Below are 21,248 nucleotides of genomic sequence, written 5' to 3'. Positions count from 1 at the left end.
CTGAATGCTGATCTCGCAGTAGCCCAGAGCAGGATGAGTTTTCAATCAACAGCCAAGCCTAAGTTTTGCTTTCTACTACATACACGCAGCTCAGAATCTCTGACTCAAATGCGCTCAGAGGGGAAAGTCAAAGAGGGCATATTTTGGACAACATATTTTCAGCGTGCACAAAGCTCCTGGAGCGTAAAATCAATGTTTAAAGAAACCAAGCGCAGGGGAGAAAATAACAGCCAGGAGCCATGGGTTATTCAGAACAGTGTGGCCACAGTACAGTATGGCCAACAGCCCAAAGATTCCTCTGCATTTCACTTTGGCACCAGGACAAACAAGACAGCCATCTAACACACAAAGATCGATTTTAACCTCCAACTTTGCATGAATTTCAAGCTAAAAAAATACTACTGTAGTGCAAAAAACCACAGCTGATTACAACAAGACTGAGCAAAGCAGCATAAACTGTATTTGTACAGCACATTTCATGCAGGTGGGAGCTCAGTGTGCAGCACAACTTAGGAGCTACAAGGGATTTTGCAGCCACAAACACTGTGTGGATAGTGTTAGGATAAAATATTATACATAAATTTAATGCAATTAAGTAGACACATAAATAATACATGTGAATTAAAATTCTATAGACTATTAATCAATGAAAAGCAAAACAGAAATGGATTGACAAGGGACATTTTTAATTTAAAGAAAAAAACAAAAAAATGAAAACCCAGAAACCCCTAAACCCAAAGATAATCAACTCATAATGATATTAAAAAATGGCATAAAAGCAAACTGAGAATGTGGAATTGTGACATTTTTGGCTTTTTTGTCTGGAAAATGACTGACAATTAATGGATAATTAAAACTGTAATCTTCTGACAATCAACTGATTAGTCGGCTACTCGTGTTTGTACTAGATTAAGGTTTTATTTTGCTTGGATTAAAATGGAAGTGCTGGTGCTCTTGCACTCAAATGCATCATGATGTAAGTGGTCAGTGGATAAAAGATAGCCTGTTGTACCTCACTGTGTATTCATATTTTAACAATAAAATAAGTAGGAGACAGAGGGATAATAAAGTGGAGTGATTACACAGTTAACCTTTTTTCACGCTGTTGCCTCTTGGGCACATTTGCTTTCATACAAAGATGGGTCAGCGACAATAGATTTTTTCCCTTTCATTTCCTCCTTTTGTTTGCTTGGATTGTTGAAAGAGGCAGTGAGTTTTGACATGGCATTCACAGTGTATTAATTCATCACACTGTCATCCTTGACGCAACAGCAACCTGCAACACTCTCTGCAGTCGTAAATGTGTCTTTTCAGTTGAGATGCAAACGTCAGAGCGAGGAGAAAATGGGTGCAGATTGAAATTTAGAATAAAGGGTCTGACTGTGTGACACATTTGAAAGATTAGAAGTCCAACTGCTTGCCAAAAAATAAAAGACGATGTGACTGAGTCTTTGCCAAGTAAGCACTCTCTTTCCGAATGAAAAACGACAAGATAAAGTGCATCTAATTACAGTGTTTTCAATATATTGACATATTGGTGGCTGTCACAACAATTGACTAAAATCTCACAGTATCTGGGGTCAGACTGTTGGTGCTTTTATTTAGAGTTGATAGGTGATGCGTGGTGATGGTCTGACGTATGTGACTGTTATAGTCATTCATTTCAACCAAATAATCCTGGCAATCCTGTGCCAATTAACTGTAGCACAGATTTTTTGTAATTGTAAAGATCTTGCTTCTTTAGATCAAATTATTGTCCAATTCTGATATATACAGTCCCAGGTTCAGAAAATTAAAATGGCAATTAAACAATAAACCTAAAAAACGCATATGGACAAGTTTAATGTGTCGCCTGCTTTCTCTAAGCTGCATAATTTACTATTTATCCATTTTCATCCCTTTGAGAATCAGTCAGTTTGACAGTCAGTGAATGTTTTATCAAATTAAAGTAAGCCCTGAAGTTTATTTTTATTCTCTTATGTTGTGCTTTAGCTCCTCATGGTACACTAAATAATTTTGTTGCAGCAAAAAAGCAGAAAAACTATTTTTTATTTTTCTTTCTATAAAACTTATTGTTGCCTTTGAATTTTAGATGACGTTTTCAATTTAAATAAAACAATGACCTAATTCAGTGAAGTGAATTCTAACATACCACAACTGAAAACATAACATAATACAGCTGAAAACGACTGAAAAAAACAGTTAAAAACTGTGGAAAAGGAAGCATGAGCTGAGGCTCAAAGATTAATCTGATGGACTGAGACAGAACAAAGAAAGATATTAAGATTTTTAACTGAAGTGTTTAAGATTGGCTGAAGCAAAATCAGAGATGTGAGCATTTTTAACTATTTTAATGTCTTTTAGTAGAGTGTTGTAACTGTATGTAACATTGATATTTGTGTCTTTATTATTTTTTAAATATTTTTGCTGTGTGTTGTATTTCTATGAAATCTTCATACCTTTCTGTCCTCTTATTACCATAACTGTTATTGTATGCACACTATCTTCTCTTTTTTTCTTCTTTGTCTTAACTAAAAGCTAACTAGGGACACGAGTTGGAAACTAGCAAAAGCTATAATCTCAATATGTGAAACATCAGCGACTACAGCTTGTTTGTAACAGGCAGAGGTTGTACTATGTTAATTCGCATTGTCCCTTTCAAATAGATAAATAAATAAAACAGCACTGCAATGCTTGTCAATCAAATTAAAACCAGAATAGTGTGAATTTCCTCCTTCCTTTCTGTGCTTTCTCTGCATCTATTGAGCATCAGGTGTGCGTCTCTCTCTCATGGCCAAGCTGTCTTTCAGAGTTTCCCTCGCTCTCTATCTGCCAGTTAGGAAAGCATGAATAATGTCTGCGATTGCAAGGACAGACAGGCCCAAGCTGCGCAGTCACTCTCTTCATCTCCCGAACCTATTTAAACGTGCCATTCTCAGTTCCCGGCGGAGAACGGGATGAAATGAGCGTGTGAATGGGAAAGAGGGAGACGGAGTGAAAAGCGAGAGACGGTGCTGCATATGTATAAACCCTCCCAAGAGTGGCGATGTGAGCTGGCTTAAAGCAGCTGGAGGTGACCTCGCTGCAGGCGAAACTAACAGGGTGGATGCTGGTTGCTAAAGGGAAGCTAAAGGCTAGGAGAGGACTTGACAGGCATCCCCAAAAAGTCCAAACTATCCGCAGATAATAGTGGCCTCAAGGACGTATAAATCCTCAGAGTAAGACGGATAAGATAGGTGCATAGACTTGTTAGTGCACAGACTGCTACAACACAGGCAGGTTTTATTGAATAAACATGCTAATAATGTGTCTCATCGTTTCTTGTGGAATCTATACCGCTCGGCAGTAAATCAATGTCTTGTTTACAGTCTTATTGCACACTCTTTATCTTGTCACAAACTGCTGCCCTGTCAGCTCTGAACCGCGATTCTTGCTTCTGAACACACACTCTGCAGTTAGATCGATACATCAGGTTGATAGTGTGTTTTTGTGTAGTTTGGTTTCTGTGTTGTGTTTGTATTGTATGCTATCTGCTGTGCACATGGTGGCTACAGTGTAATTTGTTTCATTATTTATTTATTGCATGACCGGTCGATAAAACAGCATTTTCTACAAGAAGCACTTAACCCCAAAAGGATTTTTGATGAGGTTATATCTGTTTCTGGAACTATGCTTATTTACTCTTTGCCAAGAGTTAGATAAGGAGACTGACGCCACTGTCATGTCAGCGCATTACTGGTCTTTTTTATATTGTTTATTTATTGATTTTTGAGAAATATAACATATGTATATTAGCATACCAAAATGAGGTAAAGACATATGTAATACTCTGTATTACACTTGGTACAGAGGCATACTTTTGCTGGTACACATTAATTGATAAACCATAAAATGAGATAGGTCCTTAAAGAAAATGAGAATGAAAAAGGTAAAGAAAAGAAGAAAGGTAGTATTGTGATCTAAAACAAACCTAACCTCACTTAACTTAAATCTCAGAAATTGAGTTTTAGCACTCCCTGGACAGCTCATCAATATTCCCAGATCCTTTAAGGGACAACATGTACGAACTTCAGAGAACAAACAAAAAAGAAGGAAAATTAGATTTGGGCCTGGAATTATGTGAATTGTATGTGTACACAAACCTATAATAAGTGTAACAAGACAATTTGTGGTTTTATAAAGAGTTACATGAGGGGCTTCTCAGCTAACAACAGCCATTAGCTGGTGAATCGCATCGTCACCATGAGGTTGCTATGCAACAAGCTAAGACACTGTGCTAAGAATAAACTGTTGTTCCCATGAAAAACCTTATTGCAAAAAAAAAAAAAACTAAGCCAAAAAATCTCTGCTGAATCTGCTGAGTTACCATAAAACCAGGTACATCAAATGCATATTTCAGGCAGTTTCCAGGTCTGGCATTTTATTATTCAAATTGAATAGCAACATTAAAAATTCAATCTGAGACTCTCAGAGTTCACAGCCAACTCACATAGTTCATTACTGCAGCTAACTTAACAAACAATGGATTACCAATGCAACTGTGTTTCCATAATGTATAATGTTGTTGTGTTTCCAGGGCAACCAGGAGAAGCAGTATGTTTTGTGAATCTATTGTTGTTGACTGTCCACCATTTGTATAAGCGATTAGCTTTAAAAAATAACCCATCTTGGTCCAAACCTAATCCACTCAGAAACACACTTACTGAGATGGACACAAATGCAAATACTTTATCTAAGACACACACACACACATCCATGTACAATAAAAAGACAAGACTGTTTGATCGGTGCCAAAAGACGAGCAGAGAAGGACAGCCCAACCACCGTGGCTCTCAGAAAAGCTTTAATCGCTTCGTATTGATTGTTCCCTTTTTTGGTGAATCAGCAACAACTAGTGTGGGCTGAGGAGTTTGCTTAATATTCCCTTCTCTCTGTGAGCAGGTCAGCCAATTTCACCCTCCCCAGTGCCTTCGCTCCAAAATATCCCATTTAGATCTAATTTATATTCGTACCACTGGCAGTTTGAGGATGTAGGAATATTAACTTTTCCCAACATGAAATATGAAATCTTACAATATCTCCCTCTGCAAAATCTTATGGTATCCAGGGAGGGGGAGAAGTGCACCTATCAAATTTTGCAGGTTGCACAACAGCAATCCATAGCCACTTTGTGATTCATCCCAGTTTTTCGACCCTGATGTTTATTCTGGCTTCATCATCTGCCTACAGGGCTGTTGGGTCTGCAGTATTCCTCTTTGTGACTTTGATTGGCTTTTGATAAAGCAGAAGCCCGAAGGAGGCTGAAAACAAGACTGTTCTACATGCAAGATAAACTAAAATTACCACCTCTTGGGTTTTAAGCCCCAGCGAATCAGTCAAGTTGCAGTTACAGTTTACATACATGAAACATAAAAAAGAAAACATAAAAGCACAGTTTTAAGATAACGGTCACCATTTCGGTATCAGACCAGCTGTCTCCCCTCTTATCATGTTGAAAAATTGCTCGAAAAGTGTTTTTTCAGAACGTTATGATGTCACAGTGAAGCTGACGTTTGACCTTTTGGATAAATAATATCATTACTTAATTAGTTATTTCTATTGGACATTTGTGTGAAATTTTTCACAATAAGTGTATACATTTTTGAGTTATGGCAAAACAAAATGTTTTGGAGGTCACAATGACCTTGAACTTTAACCTTCAACCACCAAATTCTGATCAAATCATTTTTGCACCCAACTGGACATTTATACCATTTCTTTCACGATGACTTTGACCTTTGACCAAAAAAATTCGAATCAGTTAATCTTTGAGTTGGAGTGGACGGTTGCGCCAAATTTGAAGAAATTCTGTCAAGGTTTTTTGAGATATCGCATCGACAAGAATGAGATACAAGAGGTCACAGTGACCTTGACTTTTGACCTATAACCACCAAAATCTAACCAGTTCATCTTTGAGTTTAAGTGGATGTTTGGGTCAAAGTTGAGGAAAAACCCTCAAGGGGTTTTTGAGATATCCCGTTCATGAGAATGTGACAGATGCAAGGTCACAGTGACCTGGACGTTTGACCACCAAATTCTTATCAGTTCATCATAAAATTTAAGTGGATATTTATGCCAAATTAAAACAAATTTCCAGGGCAGATTTTTGAGATATCACATGCACAGAAATGCAGGTTTACATTGAATATGACCACCAAATTCTAATCTGTGCTCTCAAGACTAAGTGGATGTTTGTGCCAAATTTGAAGAAATTTCCAAAAGCTGTTATCGAGATATCACATCGACAAGAATAAGATACAAGAGGTCACAGTGACCTCGACTTTTGACCCATGACCACCAAAATCTAACCAGTTCATCACTGAGTCCAAGTGGACGTTTGTGTCTTGAGATATCACGTTCACAAGAATGGGACGGACAAACAGATGGACAACAAAAAAACAATATGCCCCTGGCCACAGTTATCACCGGTGTGGAGGCATCAAAATAAATCTTGACTGAAGATGACAACATGGATTTGTTGCAATGGTGGGACGAATCCTCTTATCTTTGGGACAAAAGAGGTGTCATTGAGAGTTGACGTTTTGCAACAAATGTGCATTCCTAGAAGAAAAAAAATGACACATCCCAGGTGTCATTTAATGTAAAACTGTGTACATAATATACAGTACGCTGAAGATAAATCCTTCACTATCAAGTGCTCCAAATACAAAGCACACACACTGACAGCTTAAGTGTCAGCGACAAAAACATCAAGGTGGTAAACAGATGAATCTTCAGCTACCTTTGTTTTTAAATCATGAAGATTCACAGCCTCAAACTTCACAAAGAGCTTTTTTCTTAAATTTAATAGTAAGATAGCCCAAATCACCCATCAGTCACTGAGCTCTCTCTCCAACCACATCTGCACAGGTACAGTAAACACAAATCCTCCTGCTCGTACTTAAACCGTGGCCAACATGTGAATATTAGTGCTGCTCAGACAGAGTGTGGGCGTGTTTGGTGTAACGGTACTCAACACCCTTGTAAACATAAATGAGAAGTTTAATCATCCTTCTTTTAGCCAAACAAGAGTGCCAGGATCATTAGTTCAAAGTTAGTGACAGTGAAATATGTTGGCCCATCTGGAGGGATTTTTCACATCACACCTGTTTGAAATCACAAGATCTGCCTCGTGCTGAAACAATGAGCCAGTGAATTGGTTAGCAGAACAGACCATTAACTTCACTAGTTTCATTACTGATTTATTGTCAAGATAAGATACAAATACGTTCTACAACTAACAATTATTAGCCATGCCAGCACCGTGGCTCTGGGTATGGCAGTGGGCTTTGTTCCAAACTAAAATATCTAGAAAGCTACAGGATTGCCATGAAATATAGTGCAGACTTTCATGGTCCCCAAAGGATCAGGATGACACTGTGATCCTGTGCCATCATCAGGTAAGAAATGAAATCTATCCAACACTTTAGTTTAGACTAATGGCTGTTTGACCTCATTTTTAGGGTTTCTTTTTGACACACTGATTATTTCAGTAATATAAAAAATTCAAAGGATGATGAAAATAATTGCTGGCTTATGTCATAAATCAAGCCGCAAGTGGCCTTGAATCTGAATCCTGGGTGCTGTGAGGGGGACCAGTTCTTGCAATAACACAGTTCACCTACAAAGTACAAAAGGTTACACATGTGCTTGTTTATGACACACTGTCGAAGCTCCATTCAGAAAAGCTATAAAGGTTTTTCAAAGGATGTAAGCAGCTAAAGGATTCTCACTTTGTTCAGACGGAGCAGAAACCTGAAGGACATACTGTACATTCACCTGAGCAAACGCACAAAGGACACAAACACAAGGGATGATGAGAAGCAGTCGCTGTGTGGAAACACATAAACAGACACAACAGCAACATCATTCTCTCATTCATCTATAATGAAAAGGTAAAGGACTCCTGTCTATTCTTAGTCCACTAAGGCTGCAGACACTGTCCATTTTTAGTACTTACATAATGAAGAAAGATTTAGAGGGTTTTGTCGTTTTAACTTTGTTTTGTAAAATAAATAAATAAAATAATTGGGTAATGTGGCGGCACAGTGGTGTAATGGTTAGCACTGTAACCCTCACAGCAGGATCATCGCCAGTTCGAACCTGGATTTTAGTTTGACAACTTTAAAGAAGCCGACTTGATGTGTGTACTGTGCAGCTGTATTATCGAGAAAAATAAAAGTATTGCCTCAGGACTTGGTATCAGCAGATACTCAAATGACTTAGGGGCAAAAATTGATAAATCCTCAATTATAACAGTGCTTTATTTAAATTTATTGTTGCTTTACGTCATTTCTTAATTTCATATTTTAGTAGTCACCAGTAGTTTAGAGGAGATTTCAAAATATCGAGACATTTATTGTGTATCACGATATAGCCAATTAATGTCAATTCAAAGCCACAGAGGCAGAAATACACTTAAACACTAGTGTAGTCTTCTACATGTAAATATTATGCACACTGCCACACATGTACAGTACACACACACACACACACACACAAGTTTGCAGCTTCCTACTCCTCAGTCTCTGGAATACTTCCACTTGCCACAACAGATGGCTGATGTTGACAAGGAGGGGAAGACAGTTATATGTTAGTGTGTGTATGTGAGCTTGTGTGTGTGTGTGTGTGTGTTTGTGTGTGTGTGCCTTATCATTACCTGTCCCCAGAGGTGAGCCTGGCAGTCAGACAGTGTAACAGAGGCAACGACAACAGGATCTCTCCACCAAACCTCTGTCAAGCATGATTGGACAGCATGTGGTAAGTGGTGCTTCAGCCCCAGAGACATGCTGACACACACACACACACACACACACACACACACACACACACACGCATGCACACACACACACACACACACACGCTGGGGGATAGCAGCTCTTTATGTGCGTGTGTGAGTCTGTTTGTGTATCACACTTTCTGTGTTACACTTGCTAGTGCAACTTAACACTCTCAATGGGACCCTGACAAGAAGACAGATGAGTCTGACTGCACTGAGAATCATTACTGGACTCCCACGCAACTGTCTGACTCAACACAACTTCTCAGGGATTGCCCTGTCCCATCTCTCAAACCCCCAGCAGACCAGTGACCAGTCCAGACTCATCATCACTCACATCAGTCATCCCATTACTTGGGCACGCGCCATTGACTTGATAGCGTCATAACATACTGGTCTTCCCCTCAGCTGTACTGGAAAGCTAGTGTGGTGTTGTTTTATGAATTACTTCTTTGTTGTATGGATTTTTATGGTGAGAATTTCTGTCTGCAAATCGATCTTTGGGCACAATAAGGCTGACCTCAGTTTCAGCTGACATCAGCTGATGGCGCAAGAATGACTTTATCCTACATATTTACGCTAACAGAGCTTCCAGCCATGTTTACAAGACAGTGACTCAACTCAATTCCCTGCAACCCAGTCGCCAGAATAAATGTTTGCATTGTATGTTTCTGCAAACCACAGATCCATTACATCTGCACATTATTTTATAGCAGAAACTTTACATTTCAACAATGCTGTGGTTAGTTGATGGTCAGGTTTGGGCACAAAAACACTTGGTTGTGGTTAGGGAAAGATTATGTTTTGGTTTAAAATACCTGGTTTTGGTGGTACAAACCCAGCTGGAAAGGCAGAAATACCTTGGTAACATACAAATGCTTTTCGTAGCACTATTTTGGCAAGAAAGGCAGCAATGTTTCCGTAACAAAAACAACTGATCTTCATAGCCCAATACTCAGTGGAAACACTGGAGACGCTCCTATGTAGGGACATACGATAATATTGTAACAGCATCAGTATCAGTAGATATTGGCTTTAAAATGCAATATCAGAATCGGCCAACATGCTGATTTCAAAACGACATCACAGACAAAGTGAACACATACAAAACATCAGCCCTAAGTGGATGTATTTTTGTTATTTTGCACAGTGAATGAATATTTCCTAAAAAATCCAATATTGTGCATCCCTATGGCACTTACTTAATAAAAAATCACTTTAGGTGCCACTATCCCTGCAGGAAAAACAGTGACAGGTTGTTAAAAAACACCCGTATTTGGTGCCTAAAAAGCCACCGGAAACACTGCAATGACTTGCTCAAAAACAACCAGTTTTGCTGTTTGTTGATCTTCAACAGACGTCTCGCCTAGGTGTCAGCACATATACTACATTACTTTAGAAACATTAATGTGATATGTGTGGATTAAAGTACAAATGTTGCATAACCGAAACATACAATGTCAACATTCTCCTCTGGGGACTGAGCAACCATATGAGCAGTGTTATTATACAATGTTTCAAGAGCAGCTGAGGCATTATTGTCCAGGATTTGAGTCACATAATGCATTTCTGGCTCAGCCATTATTTGGCAAAATCAAATTATTGAGTTGGTGTAGTCACTCCACAGAAACCTTTTTGAAAGGGCTAAGACACTTGTGTGCACAATTGAGACAGGTCCTGGATACATAGATCAGAGTAATATCACCAAAATGGAGAGGTGGAAACACAGCGCCTTTATTAGATTTAGGCTTTATTTGCCATGTTCTGACCAAATCCTGAGGCAAACACTTGTGGAGCACCAGTTTTCTTTGAAATGTCAACAATAAAGCCGGTCTAAATCTTATAAGAGAGCTCTGATGCCAACAAAGATCAGTGGTGCTGCCACTGGCCACCAGCCAAAATAGACAAACAAGGACCACCCAAAACTGAAATACGCATCATATGAGAATATATTCAATTTTCATGTTGACCTCATCAGCTATCCTTTCACAGTTATGCACTAAAGTGTAATGTTGCCTATTGCCATCTAAAACAAACTATTATAAACAATTATAAGTTACATTCAAATATTTTCAGAAATACCTGAAAATGATTGGAGTGTGTAGTAGTTTATTGAATTAAAATCCATAACAACCTAACCAATTTCAAGGCAGGTCCAGTACTTGTTGAGGTATTTTAACTCAGGACCCATGTGGTGATCTGACAGACCAACCGCCGTCTCCAGAGACACACTGCTGGCAAAAACAACCTTTTAAAACTAGAAAGGTGCAGTCATTCTCGCTGCCATTTCTGCCTGGGTAAAGCTCCCCCTGCTCAGGCTGCTGTAATGACTTTCCCCCCACAACAGCTAACGCTAAGTGGGCACCCGGCGAGCACACTGATTGCCTTCGGCTGACCTGGAACTGTCTGCTCTCACCTGCACCCAACACCACTCAGCAAGGCTCAATCAGCATACAGTCCCGCAGCCACACTGGAGTACAGCTACTGTAAGAGCTTCTCAGTGTAGTGGCAGTGAAAGATGCAGTGACAGCCTCCATAGCTGGCTGCATTAATCCTTCACTGGAGCTGAAATAGGAAGCTGAACTGGGCCATTTCAGTGTGTGTGTGTGTGTGTGTGTGTGTGTGTGTGAAAGAGAGAGAGAGATGGAGGGAAAGGAGCAGGATACATGACGTAAAGCTAATTTATCTTGATGCTTTTGCAGCAATATTCATGCATTACAAAGAAAGCGACAGTTTGAATGTTTACTCTTCATGCGGATTATCCCAGGTAAGACTGGGTGAGGAGAGATGGATTCAGAGCACTTGTGATATATTTGCTTTTTACTGTTTTGAATGCAAGTGGCATTGTTTACATACTTGCATGCATGCTTTGTGTGTACCTGGGGGATTCAAATATATTAATGGACAGCTAAAAATATCCAGCAAGCAGCAGATAAAATTTGAATAACACCTTTTTCTTGAGCTTCAATTGTGTCCAGTGGAAGCATAATTTTAGCAATCGACAGGGTTACTGCAGTGCAGGAGTCCCCTGCCCCTCATTTGCAAGTGACCTGTCGATCTTCATGAAACTCCAGGTTGATGCAATCCAGTTGAAAGGCACTTTGTTATCAGAATACACACCAAGAGCAGTGTGGGGACCGCATCTGCCATGTTAAGATAATGTTCATTTAAAACGTAACTGTCTGCTGCGCTTATTCTAATTTAAAAGCTTTTTATAGGTGAATCACATGGAGACTTTTATTGTGAATCGACTAAAGCTTTATATTTGTTAACCCTTAGGGCCTGCACAAATTGCGCTTCTCAAAATCAAGCTTTAAAAAATATAATATATTAAAATTGTTTTCCACTTTCATTGAGTTAATTTTTTTGACCAACTTCAGTCCTAATCATACATATTAAATATTCACTAATTTTTCAGAATTTTAACCCTTTAAAGGTCTGATTTTTGCTATGATGCCACTACATTTAAATGGGGAGAAAATACACAAAAATGAATTATTTTCAATATGCTTCATGCAAATTAGATTTTTTTTTTCTGAATCACAGCCTCGGATATGTCAAATAGAAATAGCATGTATTTTCTCTGCATGCCAGATATGGTAAAAAAAAATCAGGTTAAAAAAAAAGGTGGCAAATAGTAAGAATTTCAAATTCCAAAGCAAAAGCCCAGAATGACACCGAGAAATAATATAATGCATGTTTACATGCTTTTATGAATGTAACAATTTTGTTTACACCGTGTATTTTAGTATTATTATAAGAGATGAGCTGGAAATTGCAAGATTAAACAAAAATCACATCTAAATTCTATCACAAAACCTGATCCACCTTAAAAAAAGGTTAAAAAATGCACCAATCCAGTGGATATAACTGGTGCATCCTTGCAAAAATGGCCATCATGTGCACTAAGTAGTGCAGTTTAAAGCAAGTATTTCAGTGCTCTTTGAAAGTTGAAAATCCCAACTTTGACCTTTACTGGCATCAAATCCACAGGGGGGCACATTAGCCACAGGAAGTAGTCTGAGTCCCATCCTTACATTATCCATAATGTGTTGCTCTAAACTGTGTAATTGTTTCCTATGTTCTCTTCTACACCCATCAGTGTTTTGTGGAGATCCTTATTACGTGCTACAGGGCAGGCCTGATTGCTGGTGGCAATCTAATCTAATCCTCACCTCAGAGACTAATAAAAGACTTCATATTTTGTGTGTGTGTGCATGTGTGTAAAGTGGGATACAGCCAGAGGATTTCAGACGCTGTGAAAAATTAAAGTCATATTACAGTGCGTAGAACGTGATTAAATGCATAAACATGATTCATGATCGCTAGAACAGGGAGAAAGTGAATCATGATTCGGCTTTTTTTTTTTTAATTACGCAGGAGATCATGATGAAAGTGGGCAATTCAGACAAGATATCCCGTGAGAAAGGGACAGCACTTGTGACATCAGTGAAGCAGCAGACCACTGCAGAGGAGAACTTGATGTATTATTCAAAAAGGCCATGAATGACCCCTGGAGATCGACCATGCATGTAAACTGGTCAGTGACCCTGTTCACTGACCAGCAGCTAAAAGAGTGAAAACAAAGCAGGATTTATGACTGTTTTATTGGGACGTAGCTGGTCCATTGTAACCAAATATCTGAGAGGTTTTTAACTTTAATGGATGGCAGTTTGTCTGCCTGAAGTGGCTCCTGTTAATGAAGGATAAATTATGTAAAAGGACACAGCAAGCAGCTGTTCACTGTGAGTGAAGGTTGTTTACAGCCTAGTTTGACAAAAACATTCACCTAAAATTAAAGTAGGTTTTTGTTGTTTATCATGTGCTCAGTGCTACCCTATTATTGTTAACATCCTGGATGTTATTTTATCCCTTAATTATATTTTTGCTGAGGAAAACAACAATTTTTAGAGCACACACACACAATTCTGGGTGAAACACATTGTTTTGCTTACACTCATACACTCCTGCAGCTCTAACAATAATCAGTATTTATCTAAATCTAACTGATTTGTCGACCATCTGTGTGTGAAAACATCACTAAGCACAAGAACAATGAGGAAAAAGCTCTACCGATAAAACATGTTAGAATAGACAGAAAAACTGATGTTAGCCTGCTGTTAATTCAAACTCAACACTTTCTGTGGCTCCTTCTGACAGTTAATGCTTCCAAATACTGTATAAAGTTTTTTTTTCTAGAAATATCACAGGAAGTCTTGAGTAGTAGCAACTGTAGTAGTAGTAGTAGCAACAACCATTTTGAACCTCTCTGACTACAGTTTTGTCTAAGGATTGGATTTATTCAAAAGGCTGATTGTTGTGTCTCCTCCCATCACCTGTGTCACGGCCAAAAAGTTGCACTTCAGCACACCTGCAAGACTACAGACGACTGCCAAACAGCATGTGCGCTCTGCGTCAATATAAGGGGAAATGATTCATACCACCAGCATACCAGCTGGCGGCAGTCTGACGTCTGTATTTATCATTCAAAAAGAAAACCCGAAAGACTGACAGTGCAATGGCTATACATATGTCTGATAATAAGTTGCTTATGACTAATGAGAAGACCCTTTGTGCCCTCTTTACTTTAGCTGCTTGTTTGATTTCTTCATGTTTCTCTTCTTGTGAACTGATTCACTTAAGATGAAAAGCCGATTAGATTGATTTCTCTCACCAACACACTCTGCTGCCGATTCAACATGTTCAACCAGCTGAAAGCCGCCAACACGGACCAAAATTAGTCCAAACATTGGTCCCACGCTGCAAAAATAGTATAACTAGCAGCCCGACATTGGCAAAAAGTCTGTCAGGGCCTTAAAATTGGACGACAATGGCAGACAATCTAGGTGACAACCCTAATATTTAGGGCTGCAACAACATGTTTAAAAAATCATTCAATCTACCAACTGTATTCTGTAGTGATGGAATTATTTTCTTTGTAAAGTAGAAAAATAGTAAAAAAAAAAAAAAAAAACCAAAACATTCAATTGCATCATTAAATCAACAACAACAACTCAATAATAAGACTCTTCTTTTTCAGGATTATTTTTGAGCATTTTTTTGCCTTTGATAACAGGACAGCTGTAGGTAGACAGGGTAGATAAAAACCATGAGAAAAAGAGGGGGAATGATATGCAAAGGGGAACAGGTTGGAGTCAAACACGGGACGCTGGGTGCACACCCTTTCAGGTGAGCTAGTGGGCTCTAAGAGTCTTTATTTTTCCTGGTAAATTCTGTCATTTGAGACACTGGAACTGGAGAATGGGTGCACTTTTGCTGAAAAATCACAATTAATTTATTAGCAAAACAGTTTTGCATCAATTAACTTATCTTTTAATTGACTTATCATCTCAGCTTGTCAAATATTCTCAAAGTTAAACATGTTTTTGCAGTATTTGGACCTGTGACAGTATTTTGTTATTCACAGTATAGTCTGAAATCAGACCCACCCATTACATGATGGCACCCTGCTATGCTACAGTCAGCTTTAAGTGTAAGTAATAGTAATCCAGCTAAAAGGAGTGTTGTGTGCTTCTACATCTTCTGGTGCACAACAGTGTCTGTATCCGTGCCATGTGGAACGTTATGGAGCATTGGATTCAAGTTTTTGGAAGCGTGCACGCAGAAAAACTGGCTCTGAAATCAATAGAAGTAAGCAATAAAGAAACGACAAAGCCTTGAGTTGTATAGAGCGGCTCAGCAAGTGGACATCATCTGTCAGGCCTGGCGTACTGTGATAATACCGCTCTGTGCTCTCTGACTCTCTCTCTTCTTAGTAAAGAAACAACTGAAGCAGATTATAGCAGTTAATGTGCCTCTGCTGAGAAGTGAAAAATATCTGTTATTGAACACCCCGCTGTAAGGACACTGCAAGGGTGTTTTTCCGCATAATATTTACTTAATGTACACATCAAGCACATTAAAAACAACTTGACACCATCAACAACCAAACACGAGCAGAGCAACGGGAGAATATCAATCACTGCAGCAATCACTGGAGGGTATAAATATTTCATGGCAAAAAAAAAAAAAGAAGTAACACATTAGTTTGATATAGGCTTGACTGCCTTTTGAATAAATCCCGGGTGTGATGCTGAACGCACACACCATCACACACATACAAACACACAGGCTAAGACTTTGATCCAAAGCCTCTTACAGGGTTTGGCTGATTTTTTCACCCCAAAATGAGAGCCCACAGATCCTCCTCTCGGCTCACAATGCAAGACACCCAGTGTCATTAGCCGCACGGATCAAAGACGCAGACGGCCACACGAGTGTGTCCGTCAGATCAGAGCTGCACAACCAGTGGACAGAGCTGACAAGCGTTGGAGGGAGTTGGTGCCAGTTGGGCAAAATAACACGACTTTTAAATGTGAAAGGCAACATGGGTGTTCTGGCTGCTGCATGTGACACCAGCAACTATGAAAAGTACGAACAGCACAATCTTTGCTTTGAAAATAAAACACTCACTGGAGCAAACTATTGCACTTCCACTCTAAAAAATAGATATTCCTGAGAGGACTTCAGCTGTGTCTGTGGCATTCAATATCTGTGACCTTATCATACTTTATGGTATTTTTCATTTCACGGGACACCACTATAATGTTGAAATAGTGACCTGGGGATTTGCTCTAATATTTATACAATATCCTCTCCAAATCCAATTTAGTCAACTTAATGTAGCATAAATTGGATAATAAATATTGTAGACTTAAATCTCTGCTCTGCCAAAGAAATATATAAAAATATATTTCAAAGGTTAAAAATACAAACATTTTCTTTCCTTCAGGAGATGAAGTACACTCATAACTACAACTACACCAAAGTTCAGCTGAACACAAATATGCTGATATTTGGTTGAATTTAGGTTGTGATAGCAGGTGACCAAAATTCAATGTCAACTTGATGTAGATTACTGTCAACAGATGATGTTATGATACTGTTTTGGTTTAGGTTGTGTTGTTGAGTAACCAAAATCCAACGTCTTAAATACAACCTCAAATATTGCTTTTTAATGGTCATGCAGGCAAGTGTGTAGAGTTTGTTTTAACATTGAGGGGAACACATAGGAAACTGTGGTCCTTTGCCATTTCTATGCACCAATTTCTGCCTTTTTGGCATCAATTGCTGGTATAAATATATTTAATTGACAAATAAAAGTCCTCTGCTACCATTATTTTCATGTTTTTATTGTCAATAAGTATAGAGGGGATGATTGTTGATTAGATTGATTTTCCAGTATTTAATCTAATCTAATCCATTGTTTATGTCAACATTATTGTTCCTGGGCTGTAATCTTGACCTGTGGTGGCTGCGTGACATTTAAAGATATTACAGAAGCGATACTCAGCCTGCTTTGCATGGGGGCCACTTTTGATAAATAACAGGGGGCCAGGGGCCAGTCTCAGCAGCCCAAAACATGTGTAGCATTTCAGTATGACTCTATGATTTTAAAGTGTTTCTCAGATTTTAGGACCTTTTTTTTTAGGATTTTAAGACATTTCTCTGATATTAGGACATTTCTAGGATTTCAGGATGTTTCTGGGATTTTAGGATATTTCTGGATTTTTAGGACTTTTTCTGGATTTTAGGATGTTTCTCAGATCTTCCATTTCTAGGATTCTAGGATATTTTAGGATTTTAAGATGTTTCTGAGCTTTTAGGACCTTTCTAGAACTTTAGGAGATAGGATTTTAAGACATTTTTAGGATCTTAAGACGTTTATAAGATTTTAAGACACTTCTAAGAGATTTCTAGGATTTTAGGATGTTACTAATACTTTAGGACCTTTCACATTTTAGGACATTTCTTGCAGTTCAGGAGATTTCACCGATTTTCAGTTGTTTTTTGTTTTTTTGTTTTTAGGAAATTTCTACGATTACAGGAAATTTCAAGGATTTTAGAATATTCCTAGGTTTTTAAGTAAATTCTCAGATTTCAGGACATTTCTAGGATTTTTAGGACATTTCAAGGATTTTAGGACATTAGGGGCTTAGCTAGGACATCTGTTGGGGGATGCAGGGGATCCTCCACTTGCACTTTATTTGATAAGCAAGTTAAAAGTACAAGAACAAATCCCACTGTGAATTAATGCATCTTTTTTTGCGAATTTAAAATATGGACGGGATCCACCCGGCACCTGATTGGGGTTCAGATTTGGGCCGTAAGGTGAATATCAATGTAATAGGCTACAGCATCAATATGATATTATATATTTGTCATTATGAGTTATGCACAAGGCTGAAACCACGCAAGTGTGTGTAACACCGGAGTGTATTTTCTGACTGCCCCAAATGTAACACACCCCCCTGAAAGCTACACCACATAGCAACAACACTCAACCGACACAACCAACAAAACACGTCTAAAACACCTTTTCCCAACAACTACCGTGGAAGAAAGGTTCCTTTTGGGGCACTAAAAGCTTGCAACAACAACTAAAAAACAGCACAAAAAGTTACATTTCTCTGCACGGTTTGTTTTAGGCACCGAGCATAGGTGAGGCTATCAGTTTCAGGAGACAATAGCACTGCTGTCAAAAACACAAAAGCTAACGGTTTTCAAAAATGTCCGCTAAAAAGAAACATGCACGAAATGCGGGAAAGTTGCTGTAAAAGCTTACCTTGTTTGACACACTTGAGTCGGACGGGGTCTTTGCTGTGTTTGACCACGGCGTGGACGTCCCTGGTGGTGAGTCCAGCCACCGGAGTATCATTGACTTCCAGGAGGAGTTCATCCTGGAGGAGTTTGCCGCTGTGGCACACCGCTCTGCCCGGGAGAAGCTCGCCGATAACCGGGAACTGTCCATTCTCCGCGCCGCCCTTCAGCTCCAGCCCCAGCTCCCCCTCCTCATTCCTGCTGAGGACACTCTCGTGGACTTTGTTAGTCCAGTGGTTCTTCCTCTTCTTCAGGCTCTTGGACATGGCTCAAAACAGGGGAAAAATCACATGAGTGCGGCCGTGGGAGAAGTTTTACCGCTCTGTGAAGTCCGCCAGTGTCACCGTAACACCGTGGTGTGTCCAGTTTCACCAGTAAACGCCAGTTGTATCCATGTCGGCGCACGCTCTCACGCGCACAGCAGCTGGATAATCAGTCTGCCTTTGCATTAAACTGAGCTGCTCAACTTGTGATGCCTTCACGTGACGCCTCCAACATCGGGACTGACAGGATCCGCGTGCAACAGAGACCTGGTGGAGAAAAAAACAGATGATTGACGAGAGCAGAAAGTACGGAAGCCACCTCATAACTAACCATCATTGTAGTTTAAATATTCATTTACTGTTTACGTCGAAATCTAACTTTTTTCAACTTTACTGAAAGCATTCATTACGTGAAGTATTTATGTTCATCATAAGAGTTGTGGAAAATACATCTTACAAAAGAAAAGACAAAAATAAGGGAGGGACTTTATTTCTCTATATTTAATGATTAAAAAACGATGTATGCATTTATGTATGTATGTATATTTAATAGTATAAAAATATTTTTTTAAATCAAAGCCTGAAGGTATTTTTATTAATTTATGTATTTTAAATAAATTTATTTTGTTAAATGTATTCATTGCATGAAGCATATTTTTCAGATTTTCATTCAAAAAAGAAAAAATAAATTTCATAATATGAAAATAATTTTAAAACAAATTCAGACCTGAAAGGACAATTATTTATTTTTTGTTCTCTTTTTTTCTTAAAATTAAAAAAAATAAATAAATAACTGGAATAGTCATTGTATATTTCATAATATAAAAATAATGAAAACATAAATTTAATAATGGTGAAACATTTTTTAAATTTGTAAATTCATTTTTCATTTTATTATATAAAAATAATGTAAAAGTACATTTCAAGACTATGTTATGAAAGTTTTTAAAAACAAAACAAGTAATTTGTATGACTATCTATCCAAAAAAATGTCCACAACAAACCTTTCTTACTAACTGCAACTAACTATCATCTGCAGACCTTATATTACATCTGGAAAAAAATTACTTTTAAAAGTTTTTTTTTTTTTTGTACCACTTTTAAGTGCCTTCACCACTGCTATACCAATACATATTTATATTGTCATTTACTAATGACTTTTACTGCACCACGCATTGTTCTGTGGAAGCTAATTTCGAAGACGTCTAGCGCCAAATGCATTAAGGAGAGGTATTTGCAACTTCGAAACTTCTGAGTTTACAAGTTTCCGAGGGGCCCCTGAAGGCATCACCCAGCTCCAACCAACCCAACTGACCCGGATGTGAAGGCTGGAGGAGGAGGAGAGAGGCAAGGCTTTTCCCAAATCCAGCTTTCCATGGAAAAAAAGGAAAAGAAAGGAGAGAAGCAGAGTAGCTGTATTTCCACTGGCATGGCAGCAGAGCAGCAATAATACGTTTTTTTTATGCCACAAATATGTCTCTTCTTTTTGACATGTGCTCAAAGACACTTCAAATGCTGCAGATTGTAAGCTTCAGAAAGTTCGACTCAACTCAAATTGCTTTTTTTCCAGCTGCATTGTCATTCCTTTCCCCTTGAAAGTTGGACTGCATCAATTACAGTCTATTTCTGGTTGGACAAGGGCCCACAGAGGTCACCTGATTCAAATACTTTGTTGCAACAAAAGTCTTTCAAACATATTTTCTTTTCTTTTTTTTACATGAACTTGACAGATTTTATTTCCTTGAACAACCTCAAGGTCTTTTTCTGAATGTTTGTATTTCATAAAACTCTTTCAAGGGCGCCGAGTATTCCTCAGCTCCTTCTCATTAATGATATTCAGATTTCAAAAGCATATTTTGTTCCCCTAACAGCATTTGTGATACACACACACACACACACACACTCGGAGTCTGTAATAGTTTTGTCATTCGCCCGGAGAAATGGCTCGAAGAGAAAAAATACCCTTGTGTTTATCTCAAACTGGTGGAAAGGGACGTAAAGCAAACGGAGGACTGACTGAGTGTAATCCATCTTCAAACAAATGTGTGTTGTGGGTATTTTCCTTCTCGGGGTCGACATCTTTAAAAACGTCCAATCTGCTTTGTGAAGCCTCTCCGAACATCTCTTCTCACTCAGTTACTGAGCTCATATTTTGTAATGATGGTTTGCTGATTTACTGACATAATTGTATAGATATAGGATGATTATAGCCGTGCTATGTTGCAGTTAATCCCTTTAGAGTCTTGTCGTGTTTTTCTCATAACAAATGAAAAATTCCAGTAATGAGTTGTAATAAGAGCACTTGTTTCCCACACAAGTGTCATTAATTAAAAAGTGGTTCCTAACTCGTCCAGATTTCTCTTTAGTCATTAGCTCAAAGTCCACACATAAGAGGAATTACCACACATCACTTTGATTTGACAAAATGTAAATAATATGTGGGCTTAAAACACAATAAAAGTATATATATATATATATATATATATATATATACACACATATGTGTG

General features: G+C 38.4%; 1 protein-coding gene across 2 annotated transcripts in view; it reads right to left on the bottom strand.

The window, feature by feature from the left end:
- Window positions 1-18,762, bottom strand: part of magi2a (membrane associated guanylate kinase, WW and PDZ domain containing 2a) — a 253,397-nt gene extending 234,635 nt beyond the window's left edge. For both annotated transcript variants that reach the window (XM_042511080.1, XM_042511081.1), the window contains exon 1: window positions 18,444-18,762. In XM_042511080.1, the coding sequence (XP_042367014.1) occupies window positions 18,444-18,744 (301 nt within the window). In that variant the 5' untranslated portion in view covers window positions 18,745-18,762. The remainder of the gene's footprint in view (window positions 1-18,443) is intronic.
- Between the last annotated feature and the right edge of the window lie 2,486 nt (window positions 18,763-21,248).

Source organism: Plectropomus leopardus, chromosome 22, assembly GCF_008729295.1.
Source record: "Plectropomus leopardus isolate mb chromosome 22, YSFRI_Pleo_2.0, whole genome shotgun sequence".
Classification (NCBI taxonomy): Eukaryota; Metazoa; Chordata; class Actinopteri; order Perciformes; family Serranidae; genus Plectropomus; species Plectropomus leopardus.
This window is presented reverse-complemented; position numbering and strand designations above follow the sequence as displayed.